This window comes from Peromyscus maniculatus, chromosome 3 (assembly GCF_049852395.1).
Source record: "Peromyscus maniculatus bairdii isolate BWxNUB_F1_BW_parent chromosome 3, HU_Pman_BW_mat_3.1, whole genome shotgun sequence".
Taxonomy (NCBI): Eukaryota; Metazoa; Chordata; class Mammalia; order Rodentia; family Cricetidae; genus Peromyscus; species Peromyscus maniculatus.
The window spans coordinates 112,249,475-112,273,468 of NC_134854.1; the positions used below are offsets into that span (position 1 = coordinate 112,249,475).

General features: G+C 46.2%; 1 protein-coding gene across 2 annotated transcripts in view; it reads left to right on the forward strand.

Annotated features, from left to right (window-relative positions):
• Positions 1-21,096, forward strand: part of Txnrd3 (thioredoxin reductase 3) — a 36,612-nt gene extending 15,516 nt beyond the window's left edge. For both annotated transcript variants that reach the window (XM_006994768.4, XM_076567317.1), the window contains exons 7-16: positions 1,964-2,106; positions 3,550-3,665; positions 5,235-5,460; positions 7,001-7,093; positions 14,504-14,580; positions 15,045-15,201; positions 17,559-17,666; positions 18,365-18,460; positions 19,588-19,722; positions 20,370-21,096. In XM_006994768.4, coding sequence (XP_006994830.2) covers positions 1,964-2,106; positions 3,550-3,665; positions 5,235-5,460; positions 7,001-7,093; positions 14,504-14,580; positions 15,045-15,201; positions 17,559-17,666; positions 18,365-18,460; positions 19,588-19,722; positions 20,370-20,432 — 1,214 coding nt within the window. In that variant the 3' untranslated portion in view covers positions 20,433-21,096. The remainder of the gene's footprint in view (positions 1-1,963; positions 2,107-3,549; positions 3,666-5,234; positions 5,461-7,000; positions 7,094-14,503; positions 14,581-15,044; positions 15,202-17,558; positions 17,667-18,364; positions 18,461-19,587; positions 19,723-20,369) is intronic.
• Positions 21,097-23,994: the final 2,898 nt, after the last annotated feature.

Here is a 23,994-nt window from a genome sequence, read left to right on the forward strand (position 1 = left end):
TGACTGGACTCCCCTGGCTCTCTACCTAGATCCTGGTGTTCAGCAGGGTGTGGATTCAGACAGGAAGGAGCAGCAGCAGATGGCGCCCTCTAGTGTTACAGTTCTTGAGCTTAAAAGGAAGGGACGGGTATCTTGGCAGGCTTAGGAGCAGGAATGGGTGTTGCAGCTTGCTGGCTGCTGCAGCTCACAGCTCCACAGGCATCTCTGACTCTTCAGGAGTCATTGCCACCTCTGCCCCTTGGTCAAGAGCTCTGGTGGTTTCCACAGCCCTAACCTTGGCCTCTAGTTGTCTGTTGCATGCAGAGCAGCCCTGACTCCTTTGCTGTCAAGGCCTTGTTAGGAACATGGCTCCCCCTTTCCTGTTGCCTGGCCTGCTGGCTGCTCTCCACAGCTCCACCTCTGCTGCAGCTGTTACGGCGGTGGCTGCTCCACAGTCTGTTGTCCCTGCTGTTGTTTTCAGCTCAGCCTGCTCCACTAAAAATAAGCAAGGACGACACCTCGGGATAAGTGTTTTCCTTGGCCTAATATTGCAACCCTAGGGGATGCAGCCGAGGAGTCTTTTTGCAGATGATTCACTGTATGAGGGCATGTCTTAGTTAGGGTTTCTATTGCTGTGAAGAGACTCCATGACCACAGCAACTCTTATAAAGGAAAACATTTGTTTGGGGTGGCTTGTGTACAGTTCAGAAGTTTAGTCCATTATCGTCATGGGGGGAAGCAAGGCAGTATGCAGGTAGACATGGTGCTGGAGAAGGAGCTGAGAGTTCTTGCATCTTGATATGTTGTAGACTCCAGGAAGTGAACTGAGAAACTGGGTGTGGCTTGAGCATAAATGAGACCTCAAAGCCTGCCTCCACAGTGACATACTTCCTTCAACAAGGTCATACCTACCCCAACAAAGCCACACCTCCTAATAGTGCCACTCCCTTTGGGGGCCATTTTCTTTCAAACCACCACAGGGGAGCAGTCTTTATGTCCAGAGGAAGGGCATTGCCACCACAAAGACAAACTTTTCATGCAAAGGAAGGTTTCTGTTTGCATCAGTCACAGTCACATTATTGTCCCTTTTACAATAGGCACAATTGTCTCTGCTGGGTCACCAGATGAAGAACTCCCACTCTGGTCTGGGAAAGTGGCTACTGAGTCATCAAGTGTTCACCCAGGCTTGTGACAACAGAAAATCCAGTGCAAACCGAGTCAGCTTGACGGGGCTGTGCCTTTAGGAGCTGGAGCAAGCAGCTGTGATGGGTGTGCAGTTTCTTCAGGGTGTCTGTAGAGTCTTCTGAATGGCTGGTGGTGGCATGAGAGTAGTCTCACTGGCCGTTCGTCCTCTTGTTTAAGGGAGCCAGGGCTCAACCTCGGCTAAGGAGGGAATCAGATCACTCATCTCCAGACCTCTTCATTTATCTATAGGGAAATGGACGTCGGAAACAAAGCTTGTATTGTGAACTTCTTACACTGTGATTTTAACAGTGTTGTACAATGCTCCACACCTGCCTGTGCCCCAGGGGGAGGTGGGTTTCCTTGTCTGTCTCAACCCAAGAACTTCTTCCCACCCAATGGGATGAGGGAAGCAGGCTCCTTGGTGTAAGAAGGGTTTCTGGGTGATGCTTCCTGACAGAGTGGCTCTCCCCTTGCATGCTGGGCATTGCCATGTGGGGTGTGCACTTCTCTGTGGCTTTTTCCCTTTTTCTTCTCCCACACTTAGTAATGTAAAGCAGGAAGAAGAAAGCATAGCAGGCCCAGGAAAGATTTAAGCTATCCCATGTTCTTGCTCTTTAAATCAGTGGTGTGGCTCATGTGTGGACACATGTAATCTGTCTGTGTGTGGTGGTGCACACATAATTCCAGGAGGCAGGAGCATCACAAGGCCAGCCTGGGCTGCAGAGAAGCACCCTGTTTCAAAAATGAAAGAAACATCAGCACCAAACCTCACTGTGTACTTTCCCTGGTTATTTTCCAGTGAGACACAACTGGGAGGCCATGACAGAAGCGATCCAGAACCACATCAGCTCCTTGAACTGGAGCTATAGGCTGACCCTTCGCGAGAAAGGCGTGGCCTATGTCAACTCCTATGGGGAGTTTGTCGAGCTGCATAAAATAAAGGTACTGCCTGGATTCGCCAGGTTCTTTGTCTTCCATTACTATCTACTTGGCCTTGCGCGGAAAGTCAAATTCCATGTTGCACATTAAGGACAACATGTGGCCTCACATATGTGCTTTTCACACCACTGCTTGTTGATTATATGTCAAGATAAACTGTAGCACGTGCATTTTAAAGAACATTTAAAGATATGGTTTGCCTTTCATCTCATTGTTATTCAAAATATTTAAACAGCTCAAAGTACAAAAGACTAAAAGTAAATACTTCAGCAGTGGGGAGCTTTTAGAAAATGAAAATGTAACCTGCAGTCTGCAGTGTCCAATAAAGGCTACTTTACATGGTTCCATATGTGATGTTTAGATAGTATCGGATCTCTGTAAAGAAACAAGGTCATTTGGATGACCACAGAAATTTTAAATTGGAGTTAGGAGAAAACATCAGCCACTGCCCTCCGTGGATTCCTGTGCGATTAGCATCACCCTCGACATCTGGACAGTTTTGTACTTTTCTTTGCAAACACAGCATGAGATAATCTTGACAGGATCTTAGGTTCTTTTGTAGTCAGTTGTTAGACCAGTGGAGACGGGTGCGGGCTGGTCAACTTGAAGTTGCCCCTCCAGACCTTCCAAATTCTGTAGCAGCCTGAGGGAGTTTGTTTCTCCGACTGTCCAAGGCCTGGCAGATGGTCCAGTTGCCCTGCCCCACCTAGCCTCCTCTGGGGACGTCCTCGCCCCCACGGCTCAAGCTCAGAGCCTCTCCCCTCCCACTCCCCCTCTCACCTCACTGTCCTAAGGAGCCGCTGACTCGAGGTGTCGCCTGCCACCTGGTTGTGTCATCCGCTTGTTTAAACGCCATCGTTGGCATTGGAACTTCTTACCTGGAAATGTCTTTTGACTTATTCATGCAATCACCAATAACCAGTAACTCTTGCGGGCTCTCCTTAGCTGAAGATCTGTGGCATGGTAGGTGAGGGCCTTCATTTTTAGCTCCAACCTTCCTTCCAGGCTTACACTTCTAGGTCGTTCAGGGCAGGGATACAAGCAGAGCAGAGGCAGGAACCATGGAAGAAAGCTGCTTACTGGTTTGCTCCCGACTCGTGGTCAGATGGCTTTCTTATACAGCCTGCCCAGGATGGTACTGCCTTCCCACATCAGTTATCAGACAAGAAAACTCAGTGTGGACTTACTCACACCAGTCTGATAGAGGCAATTCCTCAGTACTCTTCCTGTCTCCCGGCCTTCTGTGAAGCCCTCCTAAACTGGCTTTGTAGTCTGCCACCCCAGCCCCAGAGTGAGGCTGTGGCCACTGTGCTGTGTCGACTTGAGCCGTCTGTGTGGGGCCGGTCACATGGCACTGCTGACTTCTGCATCCCCGTCCCTCCTGTGGAATGAGAGGCTGCGAGGGTGGTGATGGGATTGCTAAGATTTATTTTCCTTCATTTCAAGGCTACCAATAAGAAAGGACAGGAAACATTGTACACTGCTTCCAAGTTTGTCATAGCAACAGGTGAAAGGCCACGGTACTTGGGAATCCAAGGAGATAAGGAGTACTGTATCACAAGGTAAGAGTAAATAGACATTTCAACCTGACTGCATTGTGTGCATTAATGTTCCCATTTTATATGCTCCTTGTCTTACTTCACAAAGGATTTGAATTCATGACAAGTAGACACAGCACAGGAAGCTTCAGGTAACATAATAAAGCAGAGATGTAAGGTCAGGCAGGTAGCAGGGTCACTGCTAGAACCCACGCAGAAGCCGTACTGTTTCTAGGTAACTGCCGGAAGAGGCCAAAGCAAAGACTGACTAGCTGCGAGGTTGCATGGCCCAGGGTAGAGATGAGCTAGCTGGTCTGGGGCAGCACTGGTCTTCCTGTGCTGCAGACCCACTCCAGTGTTCCCCAGCTGTCAGTAGGAGACCGTGACACAGCAGGGCCTTCAGACTGTGGAGCAGATGTGTTGAGAAAATACATTTTCATCACACTGTTGTTTGGTTAGACACACATCCACACACACTGCACATAACCATACACACTAGACATACCTCATCCACTGTACACATCCATACACAGACTGCACATACCAAGCACACACATATAACACACATCTCATGCACCGTACACATCTGCACACACCACACATACCATACTACACATATCTTATACACAGTATATACTACACATACCATATACCTTACACATCCATGCATACCACATACCACACATACATATATCTCATACACTCTATACATCAGCTCATACCACATACCACACATACCATACACACGATACACACTTATACATATACACTGTACACATCCATACATACCACATACCACACTTATCAACCAACACACCACATATACCATATGTACTACACATATCTTATACACTATACACATCCACACATACCACTCACCACACATACTGCACATCTCATATATCATGCACATCTGCACATACCCCATACTACACATATCTCATACACCACATACCACACACTATGCATTTCTCAAATACCATGTACATTCACACACACACACACACACACACACACACACACACACACACACCACATACCTCATATACTGTTCACATAATACACAGTGCCCCTGAAAAACAAAATATTTTCTTTTCTATTTTATTATTATTATTATTATTTATTTATTTAGTTTTTTTTTTTTTTGAGACAGGGTTTCTCTGTATAACAGTTTTAGCTATCCTGGAACTCACTCTGTAGACCAGACTGGCCTTGAACTCATAGAGAACCACCTGCCTCTGCCTCCTGAGTGCTGGGATTAAAGGTGTGTGTCATCACACCTGGCCCTATTTTATTTTTTAAATTAATTTACTTAACCACTTACGTTAATTCATTTAACCACTGGGCCATCTCTTCAGGCCCTCTGTTTCATTTTTTAAGTAATTAGCTTGTCATCTCACTTGATTTTGAATGTACTGACCCATGTCTTCTCCACATCCTTTCAAATAGACCTGACTAGAAACTTCTAGAAGCTGTTGTGTTTTTTTGGTGTCTCCACTTAGGCACTGAATCGCCTTTCCAACAGCAGATCAGCACACACTGAAGCCCATTTTGTAATTTCCACCTGCACTCTGTTTCTCTTGTCTCTTTCAGTGACGACCTTTTCTCCCTGCGGTACTGCCCTGGCCGCACGCTAGTTGTAGGCGCCTCCTATGTTGGTCTGGAGTGTGCAGGGTTTCTGGCTGGCTTGGGATTAGACGTGACAGTTATGGTACGCTCTGTCCTCCTTCGTGGCTTTGATCAAGAAATGGCAGAGAAAGTGGGATCCTACCTGGAACAACACGGCGTCAAGTTCCAAAGGAAATTCACCCCTGTTTCGGCAAGTCTGGGCAGCTTGAACCCTTTTGCTGTCTTTTTTATCTTTTAAAAATTTTGCCCCTTTTCATTTCATCAAATAAATTAGTCTGCATGCACTCACACAGTGCTGAAGGTGACATGTTTATCCCAGGTCTGCATGCACTCACACAGTGCTGAAGGTGACATGTTTATCCCAGGTCTGCATGCACTCACAGTGCTGAAGGTGACATGTTTACCCCAGGTCTGCATGCACTCACACAGTGCTGAAGGTGACATGTTTACCCAGGTCTGCATACACTCACAGTGCTGAAGGTGACATGTTTACCCCATGTCTGCATGCACTCACAGTGCTGAAGGTGACATGTTTGCCCCAGGTCTGCATGCATTCACAGTGCTGAAGGTGACATGTTAACCCCAGGTCTGCATGCACTCACAGTGCTGAAGGTGACATGTTTACCCAAGTCTGCATGCACTCACACAGTGCTGAAGGTGACATGTTTACCCCAGGTCTGCATGCACTCACACAGTGCTGAAGGTCACATATTTACCCCAGGTCTGCATACACTCACAGTGCTGAAGGTGACATGTTTACCCAGGTCTGCATGCACTTACAGTGCTGAAGGTGACATGTTTACCCAGGTCTGCATGCACTTACAGTGCTGAAGGTGACATGTTTACCCCAGGTCTGCACACACACACACCCTGAGTCTCCCTTCTTTCTTTCTACGTTTTTAAGGCTGTGACATCTTCAGTCTCCTGTCTTCTCATCAGCTTTCATCCTCAGACAAAGCGGTTCTGTGTGCTTTTTGACTGGCTCGCTACATTCCTTTTCCTCTAAAAACACCCTCTGCACACTACCTCTCATTTGTTGCCTGTTTCACACCAGTTTTTCACTTCTTTAAAGCTGCTTTTCAGAAACCCAGTGGTCACATCTGTGTCCACCATTGCAGGCCCCTCTGCTGTGCGCAGTGACACGTCTCCTCTGCCAAGCGCTTGCTGCTCTGGCTGATGCAGCCCCAGCCCGTGCCTTCCCGTCCAGTCTGCTCAGCCAGCGTCCGATGCTGGTGTCTGCATCTCTTCACTATCCTATATGTTTTATGAATGATCCTCTGGGACCAGGAGCTTTAAGTCCGATGTGAGTGCTCAGGGCACTCATCTCTCCTGAACCCCACGCTCATTCAGAAAAGCCTATGGACAGCCCTGCTTGAGTCCTCATGAGCACTTCAGATTTAACAAGATGACATTTAAGTACTGTATTTCCCACTTAGACTCCTGCTAATCTTTCTGACCCACCCAGTAAGTGGGACCACTTAATAAGCCAACACCTGGAGCCCCCCTCTGTTCCTTTTTTTTTGTCTACAGTCTCAGTGAATCCTTGATAAATCTTGGTAAAACTGCAAAATGTAGACCATGGGTGTTTTCTTTCTCTGCTTAGTACAGAGATCTCTAGTGTGCTCAAACACACATGTGATCATCACCCTGCAAACACACCCACACACGAGTATCCTTTGGTTAGTTTGTTCTCTGCTGCGTTAGAGCCAGTACCTCATGTGTCCTTACAGGTTCAACAAGTGGAGAAAGGCTCACCTGGAAAACTGAAAGTTGTGGCCAAGTCCACTGAAGGACCGGAAACAGTTGAAGAAATATACAACACGGTGAGTGTATGTGGTGAGCATTCTTGTAAATGAGCAGAGGCAAGGTGTTGGGAAATAATGCAAGGTTTAATGTTTCCAGTTCTTTGTAAGAAGAGGTGACAACTGTGAGCAGGGGCTGCCACCGCACTCATGTTCAGTGCTGTGTAAAGAATTCTGTGGTGAAGTGTATACACGTGGGACTGTCCACAGAAAGCTCTGGAAGTCGACATCCAAATCCCATCGGTCTCTTTTTCTGGAGCATCAGATATTTCATACATAAGTTTACTTGGAAATTTTTCTGGTAAATATCAAATGTATTTTATAAACAAATAAATCAAGCTTTCCTTTTCAAAGACAAACAGTCCCCCAATCTTGAACCAGAGTGAAGGACCTGACAGGCTGAAGTGCCAGAGGGTCTCTCAGTTACAGTTTTAGTGGAAGCTGTACACTTGCTATGTACTCTATTTGTGTGCATTATAGAAATATCTAAAAACTAAACATGAGTGTGCGGAGGACCAGGCAAACTAAAATTGCATAACCAAGCCAGAAGACAACTGTTGAGGCTTTGATTAGGCTCACATGGTGTGTACAGATGGTGGCTATTTGCTGTGTTTAGTGGTCCAGGAACATAATCATTCCAAGTGCTGAGATCTCAGTGGCTCCAGCAGGGGTCACCCAGGCCTCTAGGAGATGGATTCATCCCTGGGTGCTTATGTGTTACATGGTCACAGGTGTTTTCTGTGTGTGTGTGTGTGTGTGTGTGTGTGTGTGTGTGTGTGTGTGTGTGTGTGTGTTTAAATTGTCATTGTATATGTTGTTCCAGTTTTAACCAGCTTGATCACATTTTCTACTCCCTCCTCTCCTCACAGTCCCTCCCCACCACAGCCTCCCCCTTCCCCCTCTATCCACTCCTCCTTTCTCTTCAGAAAAGGGCAGGCCTCCTATGGATATCAACTATCCATGGTATATTAACTTGCAGTAAGACTAGTCACCTCCACTCCTACTGAGGCTGGATGAGGCATCCAGAAGGAGGAAAGGGTCCCCAAAGCAGATAACAGAGACAGTCCCTGCTCCCTCTGTTAGGAGTCTCACAAGGAGACAAAGATATACAACCTAACATGCAGAGGGCCTAGGTCAGTTCCATGCATGCTCTTTGGTTGGCGATTCAGTCTCTGTGAGCCCCTATGAGTCCAAGAGTTGATTCTGTGGGTTTTCTTGTGGTGTCCTTAGCCCCTCTGGCTCTCATAATCCTTTTCCCCCTCTTCTTCCACAGGGTTCCCTGAGGTCCACCTAGTGTTTGGCTGTGGGTCTCTGCATCTGTTTCCGTCAGTTGCTGGGTGAAGCCTCTCTGCTGACAATGGGGCTAGGCACCAATCTATGAGTATAGCAGAATATCATTAGGAATAATTGTATTGATTTTTGTTGTTGCCAGTCATGTTTGGTTCTACCCTGGGTCTCTGGGCTGTCCAGCCTCTGGGTCCTGGCCCTCCAGGCAGTGTTGGGGGTGGGTTCACTCTCATGGTATGGGTCTCAAGCTGGGCCAATCACTGGTTGTTCACTCCCACAATTTCTGTGCTGTATTTAATCTAGCATATCTTGTAGGCAGGTCAAATTATAGGGCAAAGGTTATGTGGCTGGGTTGTGGTCCCAGTCTGTTCCCTGGAAGACTTGCCTGGTTATGGGGGAAGACCAGTTCAGGCTCCCTATTTCCCATTGCTAGAAGTCTTAGCGAGGGTCACCCTCATAGATTCCTGGGAGTTTTCATTGCTCTAGGTTTCTAGCTCACCCCAGAGATGCCCCCTGATTTCAGTTGTCTTTCACAGTACTGTCTCCCTTCATCCTCCCCCGACCTGATCTCTCCTGTTTCCATGCCAACCCCCCAATACAGATCTTTCCCCACATCCACCTGTGATGTCTATTCTATTTCCCCTTCACAGTGAGATTCATATGTCCCCCTTGAGCCCTCTTTGTCACTTAGCTTCTTTGGTCTGTGATTGTAGCATGATTATCCTTTACTTTATGGCTAATATCCACCTGTAAGTGAGGACATACCATGTTTGCCTTTCTGGGTCTGGGTTACATCACTCAGGATGATCTCTTCTAGTTTTGCCCTTTTGCTGGCAAATTTCATGATGTCATTGTTATTAACAGCTGAGTAGTACTCCATTGTGTATATGTACCATGTTTTCTTTATCCATTCTTTGGTTAGTGGACAACGGAAGGTTGTTTTCAGGTTCTGGTAATTATGAATAAAGCTGATATGAACATAGTTGAACAAGTGTCCTTGTGGTATGGTGGAGTGTCCTTTGGGTATATGCCCAGGAGTAGTATAGCTGGGTCTTGAGGTAGATTGATTCTCAATTTTCTGAGAAAACACCATACTGATTTCCAAAGTGACTGCACAAGTTTGCAATCCCACCAGCAATGGAGGAGTGTTCCCCTTGCTCCACATCATCACCAGCATGAGCCGTCACTTGTGTTTTTGATCTTAGTTACTTTGAAAGGTGTAAGATGGAATCTCAGAATCATTTTGATTTGCATTTCTCTGATGGCTAAGGATGTTGAACATTTCTTGAAGTATTTCTTGCCCATTTGAGATTCCTCTGTTGAGAATTCTCTGTTTAGATCTCTACCCTATTTTAAAATTGGATTATTTGGTTTGTTGATGTCTAGTTTCTTGAGTTCTTCATATATTTTGGAAATCAGTCCTCTGTCAGATATGGGGTTAGTGAAGGTCTTTTCTCATCCTGTAGGCTGCCATTTTGTCATATTGATGGTGTCCTTTGCCTTACAGAAGCTTTTCAGTTTCATGAGGTGCCATCTATTAATTGTCAGTCTTAGTGTCTGTGCTATTGGTGTTCTGTTCAGGAAGTTGTTTCCTGTGCCAGAGCATTCAAGGCTATTTTTTACTTTCTCTTCCAACAAATTCAGTGAATCTGGTTTTACATTGAGGTCTTTGATCCACTTGGACTTGAGTTTTGTGTAGGGTGGAAATATGGATCTATTTGCATTCTTCTACATGCCAGCATCCAGTTAGGCTAGCACCACTTGCTGAAGATCCTTTCTTTTTTCCATTTTATGTTTCCAGTTTCTTTATCAAAAATCAGGTGTCCATGGATATATGGATTTAAGTTTGGGTCTTTGATTCGGTTCTATTGATCAACTTGCCTGTTTTTATTCCAATACCATTCAGTTTTTATTATTACAGCTCAGTAGTAGAGCTTGGAATTAGGGATGGTGATACTGTTGGAAGTTCTTTCATTGTACAGGATTGTTTTTCCATCTGAAGTTGAATATTGTTCTTTCAAGATCTGTACAGAATTTTGTTGGGATTTTAATGGGGATTGCGTTGAATCTGTAGATTGCTTTTGATAGGATGGCCATTTTTACTGTGTTAACCCCACCAATCCATGAGCATGGGAGATCTTTCTATCTTCTGATACTTTCAATTTCTTTCTTCAAAGACTTGAAATTCTTGTCATACAGATTTTTTCACTTGTTTGGTTAGAGTTACACTAAGATATATTATTTGTGGCTATTGTAAAGGGTGTTGTTTCTCTGATTTCCTTCTCAGCCCACTTGTCGTTTGTATATAGAAGGGCTACTGACTTTTCTTTTAAAGTTTATTTTGTATCCAGCCACTTCGCTGAAGGTGTTTATCAGCTGTAGGAGTTACCGGGTAGAATTTTTGGGGTCACTTATGTATACTATCATATCATTTTCAAATAGTGATACTTTGACTTCCTTTCCAATTTGTATCCCCTTGATCACCTTTAGTTGTCTTATTGCTCTAGCTAGAACTTAGAGTGCTATATTGAATAGATAGGGAGAGAGTGGACAGCTTTGTCATGTTCCTGATTTTAGTGGAATTGCTTTAAGTTTCTCTTCACTTAATTTGATGTTGTCTGTTGGCTTGCTGTAAATTGCCTTTATTATGTTTAGGTATGTCCCTGGCATCCCTGATCTCTCCAAGACTTTTATCATGAAGGGGTGTTGGATTTTGTCAAAGGCTTTTTCAGCATCTAATGAGATGATCATGTGTTTTTTTTTCCTTTCATTTTGTTTATATGGTGGATTACATTGATAGTTTTTCATATGTTGAAACATCTCTTCATGTTTGGGATGAAGCCTACTTGATCATGGTGGATGATCTTGTTGATATGTTCTTTGATTCAGTTTGAGTATTTTATTGAATATTTTTGCATCAGTGTTCATGAGGGAGATTGGTCTGTAATTTTCTTTGCTATCTTCATGTGGATTGAGTATCAGGGTAACTGTGGCCTCATAAAATGAATTTGCGAGTGTTCCTTCTGTTTCTGTTTTGTGGAATAATTTGAGGAGTGTTAATATTAGCTCTTCTTTGAAAGTGTGGCAGAATTCTGCACTAACACTGACTGGTCCTCGGCTGTTTTTGGTTGGGAGACTTTTAATGACTGCTTCTATTTCCTTTAGAGTTATAGGTCTATTTAAATTCTTCAGCTGGTCTTGATTTAACTTTGGTAAGTGGTATCTATCAAGAAAATTGTCCATTTCTTTTAAATTTTCCAATTATGTGGAGTACATGTTTTTGAAGTACAACCTAACGATTCTTTGGATTTCCTTGGTGTCTCTTGTTATATCCCCCTTTTCATTTCTAATTTTGTTGATTTGGATATTATCTCTCTGTCTTTTAGTTAGTTTGGACAAGGGTTTGTCTATCTTGTTGATTTTCTCAAAGAACCAACTCTTTGTTTCATTGGTTCTTTGTATTGTTCTCTTTGTTTCTATTTTATTGACTTCAGCCCTCAGTTTGATTATTTCCTGTTGTCTACTCCACTTGGGTGTGTGTAATGGGTTCCAGACTGCCACACTAGAGGCAGTGTTTTGAGGTCAAAGCTGGAACAGCTACCCACTATAGGTGTGTTTGCTTCTTTTTGTTCTAGAGCTTTCGGGTGTGCTGTTAAGTTGCTAGTATGAGATTTCTCCAAATTCTTTATGTAGGCACTTAGCACTATGAACTTTCCTCTTAGCACAGCTTTCATTTTTGTCTCATAAGTTTGGATATGTTGTGCATTCATTTTCATTGAATTTTAGTAAGTCTTTAATTTCTTTCTTTGTTTCTTCCTTGACCCAGTGGTAATTCAGTATAAAGTTGTTTAGTTTCCATGAGTTTGTAGGCTTTCTGTTGTTTCTGTTGTTGAAATGCAGCTTTAATCCATGGTGGTATGATAAGGTACAGGGGTGAGACTTGCTTTGTGATCAAGTATATGGTCAATTCTGGTGAAGGTTCTGTGAGGTGCTGAGAAGAAGATACATTATTTTGTGTTTGGATGAAATGTTCTGTAGATATCTGTTAGGTCCACTTGAGTCATGAAGTCTATTAGCTCCATTATTTCTGTTTAGTTTTTGTCTGAATGATCTGTCCACTGGTGAGAGTGGGGTATTGAAGTGTCCTACAATTAATGTGTGGGGTTTGATGTGTGATTTAAGGTTTAGTAATGTTTCTTTTACAAAAGTGGGTGTCCTTGCATTTGGGGCATAGATGTTAAGAACTGCAATGTCCTCTTGGTGGATTTTTCCTTTGGTTAGTATGAAATGTCTTTCTTCATCTTTTGATTAATTTTGGTTTGAAGTCTATTTTGTTAGATATTAGAATGGCTACATCAGCTTGCTTCTTAGGTCCATTTGCTTGTAAAATCTTTTCCCAACCCTTTTTTTCTGAGGCAATGTCTGTCTTTGATTTTAAGGTGTGTTTCTTGTATGCAGCAGGATAGATCATTTTTTGTATTCATTATGTTAGCCTGTGTCTTTTTATTGGGGAATTGAGTCCATTGATACTGAGAGAGATTAATGACCAATGATTGTTAATTCCTGTTATTTTTGTCGATGGTGGTGGTGGTGGTAGTGGTGTGTGTGTGTGTGTGTGTGTGTGTGTGTGTGTGTGTGTGTGTGTGTGTGCGTGTGCTCGCGCATGTGTGCATGTACGTGTGTTGTGTGTGTATTTCCCTTCTTTAGGTTTTGCTAGTGTGAGATTATCTATTGTTTGTGTTTTTGTAGGTGTAGTTAACCTCCTTGGGTTGGAGTTTTCCCTCCAGTACCTTCTGTAGGGCTGGATTTGTGGATAAATATTGTTTAAATTTGTCTTTGTCATGAAATACCTGTTTTCCCATTTATGGTGATTGAAAGTTTCACTGGGTATAGTAGTCTAGACTGACATCCATGGCCTCTTGATGAGCAGACCTATTGTACAGTGGATCATTTTTGGCAAACACATGTGCTGGTGCAGGCCACACTCTTTTAAAGCAGTGGGACACGTTTGTGAGTCCAGAAAGCTCCATGTCCTTCCCAGTCCCCAGTCACCCTGCTTGGTTCTATCACCCCAGACTTCATATCACACTATCACATTGTGGCATTTGCTCCTCAATGCCTGGCATGGTGTGTCTAGGTGGCATTTCTAGGGCCACTGGTGTTGTATGTCTCTGTAACTGGGGGCAGGAGGATGGGTAGACAGTGCATGGTTGTTGCCACAGTTCCCTGTGTGTGATTTGGGTTTATGGCAAGGCAGTACAGCATGGCTGGAGTACTTAGTGGGAGCAGTGGGTGAAAAGAGCGTGAGAAAGGGCTGAGGTCCCACAATCCCCATTGAGGGCCTGCTTCTAGTGACCCCACTTCCTCTCTATAGACCCCACCTCTCAAAGGTTCCTTAGCTCCCTGGGCACCACAGGCTGTGATCCACTCTTTAACACAAGAGCCTTTGGAAGACATTTGTCCCAACAATAGTAAGGACACAGCTGTGTGGCCTCATTTTCCTTTAATTATCCTGAAAGCCTTCTTCCCTGTCTCCAAATCCTGTCACAGGCTGAAGTGCTCTGGGCTAGTACAGGAACACGTATGTTTGGAGGGGACACAACCCATACGCTTTGCAGGTTTCATGTGTGAAATTGGTGTTATGGTTAATGCTGGACAGACTCCAGAATTACCTGGGAGATGGACCTCTGGGCATGCTTGGGGAATTGTCTTGATTGTGTTAACTGAGATGGAAAGACTTGCCCACTATGGGCTCTGCCCCTCCCTGGCTGGAACCTTGTCCTGTGTAAATCAAGAAAGAGACCTGAGCAGCCTCTGCATCCATCACTGTCTGCTTCCTGATTGTGGATATGTTATGACGAGTTGCTGCAATCTTGAAGCCCTGATTTTCTCACCATGAACTGTGGCCGGAATAAACCCTTTCTCCTTTAAGTTGCTTTTGTTGGGCTATTTTATCACAGCCACAGAGAAGAAACTAAGACAGTTGCTAAGCCATGTCTTTCAAGGATTCCATCATATTCACTTGTACAGGCTGCTTATGACATTTCACAGTTACCCTTGTAATACCTCCAGTATCTATAGTGCGGTCTCCCTTGTCATTCTCGTGGGGATAATTTATACTTCTGGTCTCTTCTCTAAATGCAGGTTTTGTTAGCAATTGGTCGTGAATCCTGTACTAGGAAAATAGGCCTGGAGAAGATCGGGGTCAAAATCAATGAGAAGTAAGTGTAGGGTTGTGGCACTGTTACTGCACATAACCCCATAAAAACTCCGTAAATTGCTAAGACATAACATTCTGATGCCTCGAATTTCTCACCATAAGCATGATGCCAACTGTATGTTAATTTCTGGATTGGCCAATTAGGGACTTCTAACACAAGCTTTAAAGAGCTTATGTTCTCAGTAGCAATCCAAGAACATATTCGTAGAAATGTTCTCCCACTGTCTGTGATTTAGAGTGAATTCTGATGTCTTTGACCAGTCAAAGAGAAAAATTCTGAAGCCCTTAAAGTGATCATGGGGAATGTGAAAGTTTTAGACCTGCAGGCAGCATGGTCTAAGCCATTTCTTGTAGGTCACTGGGCACCTTGGTGCCCAGGCTGTGCGAGCTGCCATGTTGCTGATCTGCATGGTGCCAGTCACCAGTACAGGGATTTAGTGTGTGCTTTCCTCCTCACTCTACCAGGACTGGCAAAATACCAGTAAATGATGTGGAACAGACCAATGTGCCTCATGTCTACGCTATTGGGGACGTACTGGAAGGCAAACCAGAGCTCACACCTGTGGCCATACAGGCAGGCAAGCTGCTAGCTCGAAGACTCTTTGGGGCCTCTTTGGAAAAGGTATGTTTTTTCCTATAATTGACTATGTGTTTGCATCTATGTGTATCTGTGTGTCTCTCTATGTGTCCATGTGTGTGTCTCTGTGTCTCTTTGTGTGTCTGTTTTTTGTATGCCTGTGTGTATGTCTAGGTGTATATGTGTGTGTATCTCTTTGTATGTGTTTTTTTTTTTTGTTTTTGTTTTTGTTTTTTTTCGAGACAGGGTTTCTCTGTGTAGCTTTGCGCCTTTCCTGGAACTCACTTGGTAGCCCAGGCTGGCCTCGAACTCACAGAGATCCGCCTGGCTCTGCCTCCCGAGTGCTGGGATTAAAGGCGTGCGCCACCACCGCCTGGCTTTGTATGTGTTTGTATATGCATATGCACATGTGTATGTGTGTTTCTCTCTGTGTGCATCTGTCTCCCTCTCACTCCCTCCCCCTTCCTCCCCTCCCCTCTCTGTGAATGTGTATATATCTTCTATGTAAGTATAAATGTATGTGTGCCTATCTGTATGCATGTCTTGGTGTGTGAATGTCTATGTATATATGTGTGTATATCTGTGTGTGTTTGGAGCTGAACTCTAGGTCTCATGAAAGCTAAGTGCTCTACCACTGAGCTTCATCCCGGCCCTGAGATAGTATCTTGACCAAAATTAAGATTTCAAAATTGGTAAATAATGATTCTTAGAGATAATTTGTAGTTGAGTTACTACTGATTAAAGAGTTGATAACACTTGTGTTTTTTACTTCCTTGGGCTGTCCTGTGATAGTGAAAGATTACTGTGGGTCCAGCCCCAGGACTCACCAGATGGGTGGAGGCTGAGTTCAGCAGGCTCAGGCGGTCCACAGATGACAGTCCACAGATGTGGTTATGTGCCAGAGTGCTGTGAGCCAGTTGCTCCAGTGCAGGAAAAGATGCCTGAATTACCTGACAGGCTGGAAACAGGCTTCCTAAGTGGCCTGCTGCAGCTGTCCATGAAGTGTCCCCTCCTGAGCAGGATACTAACCTCTTATACCGCCTAATTGGTAAGCCCCATTCACTTGTGATTTCACAGCCATCTTTTGCAAGGCCACTGCTATGAAGCGTAGTTTTCTGTCTTGGTATTCCTTAGTGAGATACATGGGATCTAGGCAATTCTACAGAGGAAGCAGTGGACTTTTCTAGTAGGTATATCATCAGATGATAGAGGGCATAAGAGTGTCCTCATGGGGCTCACCTTGAGAGGAAAGCACTGCTTTATCAGTAGTACTGGGGACCTGTGGAGGGCTAGCGGATAACAGGTCGTGGCTGTGCTCTTGTGAGCCTGCATATCCCCTCGGTGCACTTGGGGTGTGCCATGGGGGAGGCGGAAGGCCATATGTCCACCAGCTTCATTTAGCAAGACACCAGCCAGCAAGGGTGCTGAGGTGGTTCCTGCATGAACCTCTCACTAGATGCTCAGGTCGCTGAGTTGTCCTGCTCAGCCCGTTCTCCTCTTTGGAATAACTGGCAAGCACATTTTTCTCTTCTGAGGTTTTTTAAGTGGTAGACATCAGCCTAATTTGTCTCTAGCTGCTGGTGCTTCTGTCGCTTAAGTACAACGATACCTGCCTTTCCGATGTTGTTCAGATGTTGTCTGAGAACTCAACAGAAGTTCAGCAATGTGGGAAGGTGGGGCAGTGGTTAAACAATTGCCAGTAAGTGTAAGGACCAGAGTTGGGACCCCTCAAGACCTACGTGTGGTGGCTCACGTGTAATTCCAGCCTTGGAAAGTAGAGATGGGAGCCCTAGAGCAAGTTGGCCAATAAAACTCGCTGTATAGCCAGCTCTGAGTTTGACTAAGAGACGCTGCCTCAGTCGATGAGGTAGAAGAGTGATGGAGGATGATTCCTTGCATCAACCTTGGGTCTCTACATGCACGCGTGCGTGCGCGCGCGCACGCGCACACACACACACACACACACACGCACACCATACACATGAAAGACATGCATACACAAGGGCTGGAGAATTGGCTCAGTAGATAAGAGCACATAGAGCTCTTGGAGAGGACCCAGGTTTAATTCCCAGCACCCACATGGTAGCTCACAACTGTCTATAACTCCAGTTCCAGCGACTCCAATGCCCTCATCTGGCCTTTGTAGGCATCAGACACACATGTGGCATGCAACCATACTTTCAAGAAAATACCCCCCCACACACAAAATGAATAATAAGTACATTTTGGGCGCACTCATTCACATGCTCACCAACACATTTAGACTTCTGCAGTCTTCCATCAGTTGGCTCTCGTAACCGCTGGGTCCCTTTTGATCTGACACAACCCCACTGTCTATGAATCTGTGCCATAGAAACTTGCTGGGAAGCAAGTCATAGGAGTGTTGTGTGTTTCTCTTCCAGTGTGATTACATTAACGTCCCAACAACGGTGTTCACACCTCTGGAATATGGCTGCTGTGGGCTGTCTGAAGAGAAAGCCATCGAAGTGTATAAAAAAGAGAATCTGGAAGTAAGGATCACGGTTCCTTTATCATCAACCTTCCTTCCCTGAAGCCACTTTTTATGTTGTAACTTTGCAAGTCTCTTCCATGCTGTTAGAGAAATCATCCTCCTATTGGGGAGAATTTGAAGAGCATCTAAACTCTGTCACACTCGCACAGTGATACAAAGAACACAGCTTTGGCGCGAGGGCGGGCAGTGGGGTGTATGCATTAGGACTTTGGAGATACAGGTATAAAAGGCCCTCACCCATGCACAGTGGAGACTTGGCTGTCAGAGCAGGTGGGGTGCTGGGGGCTTTGCTGGGGTCAGAAGCACAGATGATGCGCTTCATCTTGGAAGTCAGAACGGTTCTGTGTCTTCTGATCTTCTAGGTTTGGGGTGACCATGCCACTAGGTGGGGTCTCAGTTGTCATCTTCTCAGCCCACATAGTTACTAGTGGGCCGACAACACTCTAAATGTTTGAAAACGGAGTTTTGCTCACAGGAGGCTGTTTCTGTGTCTGACTAATGGCTGCACAAAGCAAATGTGACATGTTGCTGGCATTTCGGGAACCTGGCTCCAGTGCAGCATTCAACATGGCCCAGGTGGGGCCTCGGGCTTCCAGTGCAGCAAGCTGTTATAGTCTGTCACCTTAGCGGGACCGAGGAGCATGTCAAGGAGTGGGTTACATGCAGTGCTAATGTCAGCCTCTCCCTTCTGTCCAGGTGTATCACACCTTGTTCTGGCCTCTGGAGTGGACAGTCGCCGGCAGAGACAATAATACCTGTTATGCGAAGATAATCTGTAACAAATTCGACAATGTATGTAGATGCCTGGATGCTGTGCTTTCTGCTCTGCTCTAGTCTACTCCATTTTCTCTGGGGTTGTGTAAAGCACACTCTGTACCCTGGGGTGCTCCCCAAGCCTCACCCACTGTGATTTTAAAATACAGCTTGGGCCAGGTGGTGGTGGTACACACCTTTAATCCCAGCACTCGGGAGACAGAGGCAGGCGGATCTCTGTGAGTTCAAGGCCAGGCTCCAAAGCTTCAGAGAGAAACCGTGTCTCTAAAAAACAATATATATATATTGGATTCTTGCCAGTTGGGTTTTTATGACCTCTTTAAAGATGGGATTGGGGCAGAAGTAAGCTCTCAGCTCTTTGCAGAGGCTGAGGCAGGAGCAGTTTTCCAGCTCAGCTGTGCCTGCCAGGCAGTGAGCCGACAGTTGGGCCCTGATGGTTTAGAACTGTGAAGGCCAACACTGTGGCCACCATCCGGCACTGTGCGTGATGCATGTGTGTGCGCTTCATCCGTGGAATGGCATGTGTGGAGTGCCAGGGAGAGGCGCTCCCAGAGGGCAACAGGCAGGTGCTGATGGAGCTGAGATGTCTCCTGTGCCTGCTCTGTCGTCGGCTTACACACTGCCTTCGTCTGTCCTCATGGAGGATCAGAATGGAGGCCCGACTCTGATGAAAAGGCGTGTCAGTAGATAGCTATGGCTCACTTCTGCTCTGGACACCCACCACATGCTGCTCTGCTGACAGCCTCTGCCAGCCATTCCTGAGCTCTGCTCAGTGTCAGGAGCAGGCAGCCGTGCACGGGGCCACAAACCCTCCTCGAGTAAGACCTGATGCCTTGGGTACTCCAGTGCAGGCGCTTAGTTCATATGTGCAGTGTTTGTGTGGCCCTGGCTCAGTGATCCAGAAGTCACATCCCACCCATGAGCTCCATCACGGGTGGGCAAATCGAGTGCACTAGTAGATTAGAGTGTGAGTTAGTTCTGACCACACTGTACCGGCTCCTTGGCCAAGTCCTTTGAGAGGCTGTTCCCTGCTCACTTCCTCTCCTGTGGGAGACCCTGTATATCTTAGCTGTCAACAGCAGGGAGTGGATCTCCGTTCTGATCCTGGGTTTATGGGGATTCTCTGTTCTGTCTCTGTATTAAAGGAGCGTGTGGTGGGATTTCACCTTCTGGGGCCAAATGCTGGTGAAATCACACAGGGATTTGCAGCTGCCATGAAGTGTGGGCTCACAAAGCAGCTACTGAATGACACCATTGGAATCCATCCCACATGTGGTGAGGTAAGGAGCAGTGTGTGTGTGTGTGTGTGTGTGTGTGTGTGTGTGTGTGTGTGTGTGTGTGTGTGTATGTATGCACATGTGCGTGCACACGCATGTGTCAGAGGACAGCCTTGAATGTCATTCCTTAGGCTATCTTAACCTCTTTTGGAGACAGGGTGTCACGCTGGCTTGAAGCTTGCCAATAGGCTAGGATGGCTAGCCAGCAAGATTCGGGATGCACCTCTCTGCCTCCATGGCAGAGATTTTATAAGTGTGTGCCAGCACTAGGCTGGCTGGCCAGTAAGACTCCGAATGCAGCTATCTCTGCCTCCATGGTGTGGAGATTTTACAAGCGTGTGCCAGCACACTCAGCGTGGGTTTTGGAACTTGGACTTGGGCCCTCACACTTGCATGGGTAGCTCTTTACCCACGAAGCGTCTCCCCAGTACTGTATCCACTGAAAGCCCCCAAACCCCAGTGAGGTGCTTTCAGTGGGACTCAAGTAACCTAGCTTTATAAACAATTATGAAACTCATTGTAGTGTTTCTTTAATTCTAATATATTTTACATTAGCAAGCTAATTTAATGTGTTCTCTCCGTGCAACTGGAGCATGTCCTTGTAAAGCAGCAGTGACATTGCCACATGTTGTCTTCTTCCTTGTAAACAGGTCTTTACAACATTGGAAATCACGAAGTCCTCGGGGCTGGACATTACTCAGAAAGGCTGCTGAGGCTAGCCCCGCTGTTGTTGGTTTCCCCTGTCACACTCTCGCTCTGTGCCCATGACATCTGCTTGGGAACTAGGGGACCATTTCCGGGCTTTCTCCTGGCCCAGAGATGAGAAGGTGGCAGAGGACCAGCAGCAGCATCTGAAGTCTCCGCTGACGGCATGCAGCGACCAGGTTGCATCCTTGACGCCTTGGTTCGGAACCCACAGAGGTGAGCCAAGGCCGACTCCTGCACGTCAGCCTCGACTTCCCCCCATGAGGCCTTGGATGGCCCAGTGAGCCCGCCCCCTTTCCCAGTTGCCAGCGCTTTGACTCTCTGTTTTCATGAAGATATTATAGTTTTCAGTGTGGACTTGTCTGTGAAGAGGCTTGTGGGCCTGGAGTGTGGCACCTAGGAATTCATGGTGTCTGGAGACCAAGGTCAGAGCAGCTGGCTGCACAGGACTGCTGCATTGGTGGGAGGCCCATGCACTGGATGGCCTTTAAAGGGTACATTTAACCTGCTGTCAGAAGCCTGACTCCTACCTCACCCTTGAACATCTGAAGTGAGAACCCTGAGACCATTCTCCTAGCCTCTGCACTAGCAGAGCACCGCATATAAGAGGAAACTCGTTGTATAGCTTTCCCATGTTAATCTTAAGGTCACTATTAAAAAGATTTTACTATAGTCGGCGTGATCTGATTTCAACCTGTTAAACATGATTTTGTCATGGTGTGTAGTATAGGGTAGTAGATGAACAGGTAACCCCGAGAGTTCCATTCGAACTCACACACGGCAGCATCGAGCAGACCTTTGAAGAGGGTGGGCGCCTCTCGGGTCCTTCTGGAAAACTTCTGAGGAACAGGGCGCCCTGGTACTGGGCTCTTCGAAGCCACCCACCCTCTTGAGTGTGACTAGCCATTTGAGCAGAGTGCCACAGGCTTGCATGGTTCTGTGGTCAGAATTTCTGGATATGAGGGTTTTGTTTTATTTGAATTTTTGAGACAAGGTCTTGCTGTGTAGCCCAGGCTGCCCTTGAACTTCAGATCTTCCTTCCTTAGCCCGAGTGCTGAGGTTACAGTTGTGCAACAGGAGTGGAGTGAGGATGAGAGCCAGAGAAACCCACACAGGATCCGTTAGTGAGATGCTTCTGACTGGAGAGAGAAAACTACCAGCCGTGAGGGAGGACAGCAGGGAGCGGCCTCTGTGAGCGGGGTGGCCGTCGTCCCATGGGAAGTGGGGATACTGTCTCTCCCGCTGGACACGTCGGGGCCAGGGAACTGCAGCAAGTTTAAGGGAGGTAGTGATATTTGGGTGCATAGGAGAGAAGGATTTCTAAGCTAAGAGCCAGTATGACCTCATCATTTTGGGCTAGACAGAGCTTCCTTTTTCTACACAAATCACGATCCATTAAAAATATTTTACTAAAATTTTTAAAATGTCTATTTTGTTTTGTTTTTCAGACATGGTCTGGGAACTCAAAATCCTCCTGCCTCAGACTCCCAAATGCTGGGATTGCAGGCATGCCCCACCAAGGAGGCAGCCCTTTCTCTTTACAAGTTCGTCACCTCTGGTCTCTTGAGCTGACTAACAGCACATTTTGTTGTAAGTCAACCATACTTCAAAACTGATTTTAACCAATGTTCCAAGTACTGGGCTGAACCATTAATTAAACGACAGGTCTGACCAGGTAAGAAGATGTGTGTAGGTAGAAGGAGGGAGGTCTGTTTCCAGCTGGTGTGGCTGGGAACAAGCCATATGGGAAGAAGAACAGAGGGGCAGGTGTGTAGGAGGAGGGGCCAGGGTGTGGTGCTTGGTCTATACTGAGGGGTCTGACTGTCCTGACTCATGGCTCCTGCATCCCAGTGTCATGTCCAGACTATTCTGTGTGTCTCTGTCTTGCATCTAGAATGGCCCATGTGGGAATTAGCTTCTGGGACTGTTGGCTGTCTTCTCACTTACTGGAAGCACTTGCTGTTGGCTCCTATGGGTTGTGCCAGGTCACTTGGACCCAAGGCTGCCAGGATCACTTACCTGTGGTCACTTCCCCCATTTCAGAGGTGGTCCATGGTTGCTGCCCTTTGGGAGCAGTGAGTTGAGAATGCTTACCAAATGTGGGCTGTGTTAACTTTATTGTTGCTTTCTCAGGAAGAGATTTAACCTGGGGACATGCAGTGGCACTTTTGCAGCTGCTTGCTAGGTGGTGTGCATTTCTGCCCAGTCACTGCCAGGTGTCAGGGAGGCCATGCAGCCAGAGGGGTGAAGAGTAAAGGTATTGGGTGCATCTCCTCGAGGTAAACTGACCAGTGCCCAGACAGTTGTCTTTTTTTATTGCTTTATGTGTACGAGTACTTTGCTTCACATACGTCTGTGCACTGTGTGCATGCCTGGTGTCTACAGAGGCCAGAGAGGGTATTGGATCCCTTGTGGCTGGAGTTACAGATGATTGTGAGCCACCATGGGGGTACTGCAAACAGAAATCAGCTGTACAAGAGCAGCCAGTGCTCTTAACCACTGAACCGTGTCTCCATCTCCCCAAAAGTATAAGCCTCCATGTGTGATTGACTTGGGAGCTGGGTGGTGGGCCTCCCAAAAGAGCAAAAAACAACAGCTTAGTCATCAGGGAGTGGCACTACTTGAGAAGGATTAGGAGGTGTGGCTTTGTTGGAGGAAGTATACCACTGGGGATGGCTTTTGAGGGTTCAAAAGCCCAAGCCAGGCGCGGTGGCTCTCCCTCTCTTCCTGGTGCCAAGGATCCAGATGTAGAACTCTCAGCTACTTCTCCGGCACCATGTGCCTCATCATGAGTGCAATGGACTAAACCTCCGAAACTGTAAGCAAGCCTCAGTTACATACGTTCTTTTATGAGTTGCCATGGTCATGGTGTCTTCCCAGCAATAGAACACATGACTAAGACATGTAACTTGCATGTGTCTTCTCATAAAAAATATAATTAAAGGGCTGGAGAGATGGCTCATCAGTTAAGAGCACTGGCTATTCTTCTAAAGGTCTTGAGTTCAATTTCTAGCACCCACATATACCTCAAAATCATCAAAACTGTAGCCCCATGGGATCCAATGGCCTCTTCTGGTATGCAGACACACATACAGACAAAATACCCCTATACATAAACAAATACATCTTTAAAAAATAACATTTAAAAGTTAAATAGGATTGAAAGGCAGAGAGCCCATCTCAGTATTTCTTGGGTGGTAGATCTGCCAGCACTTGGGGTGACCACACACAACTTGTAGCAGCCTAGATGAGGCTCTTGCCAGCTGTTATTTTTGGTCATCACCCTGAAAACCTAGGCTCAGGGACCCCACAGCTGAGCAATGGCCACCATGCCAGCCTCTCCCAGGAGCCTCATCCCCTGTTGCTCTGGCTGGCCCCTGTCCCTCCTGCCGCTAGGCGAAGGCCCTGCCTCTCTTCACACAGCTTCTGGGACCCATGTCTTCCTGTTGGACTTCTAAGGAATTGAGCTACTGCCCATCTGTAGAGTAAGTGAGAAGAACAACAGCCAGTTTATCTGGTGTGAGTTCCAGCAAGAACTCCAGCCAGCTTCTCTGGGCGGACCTATTCCCT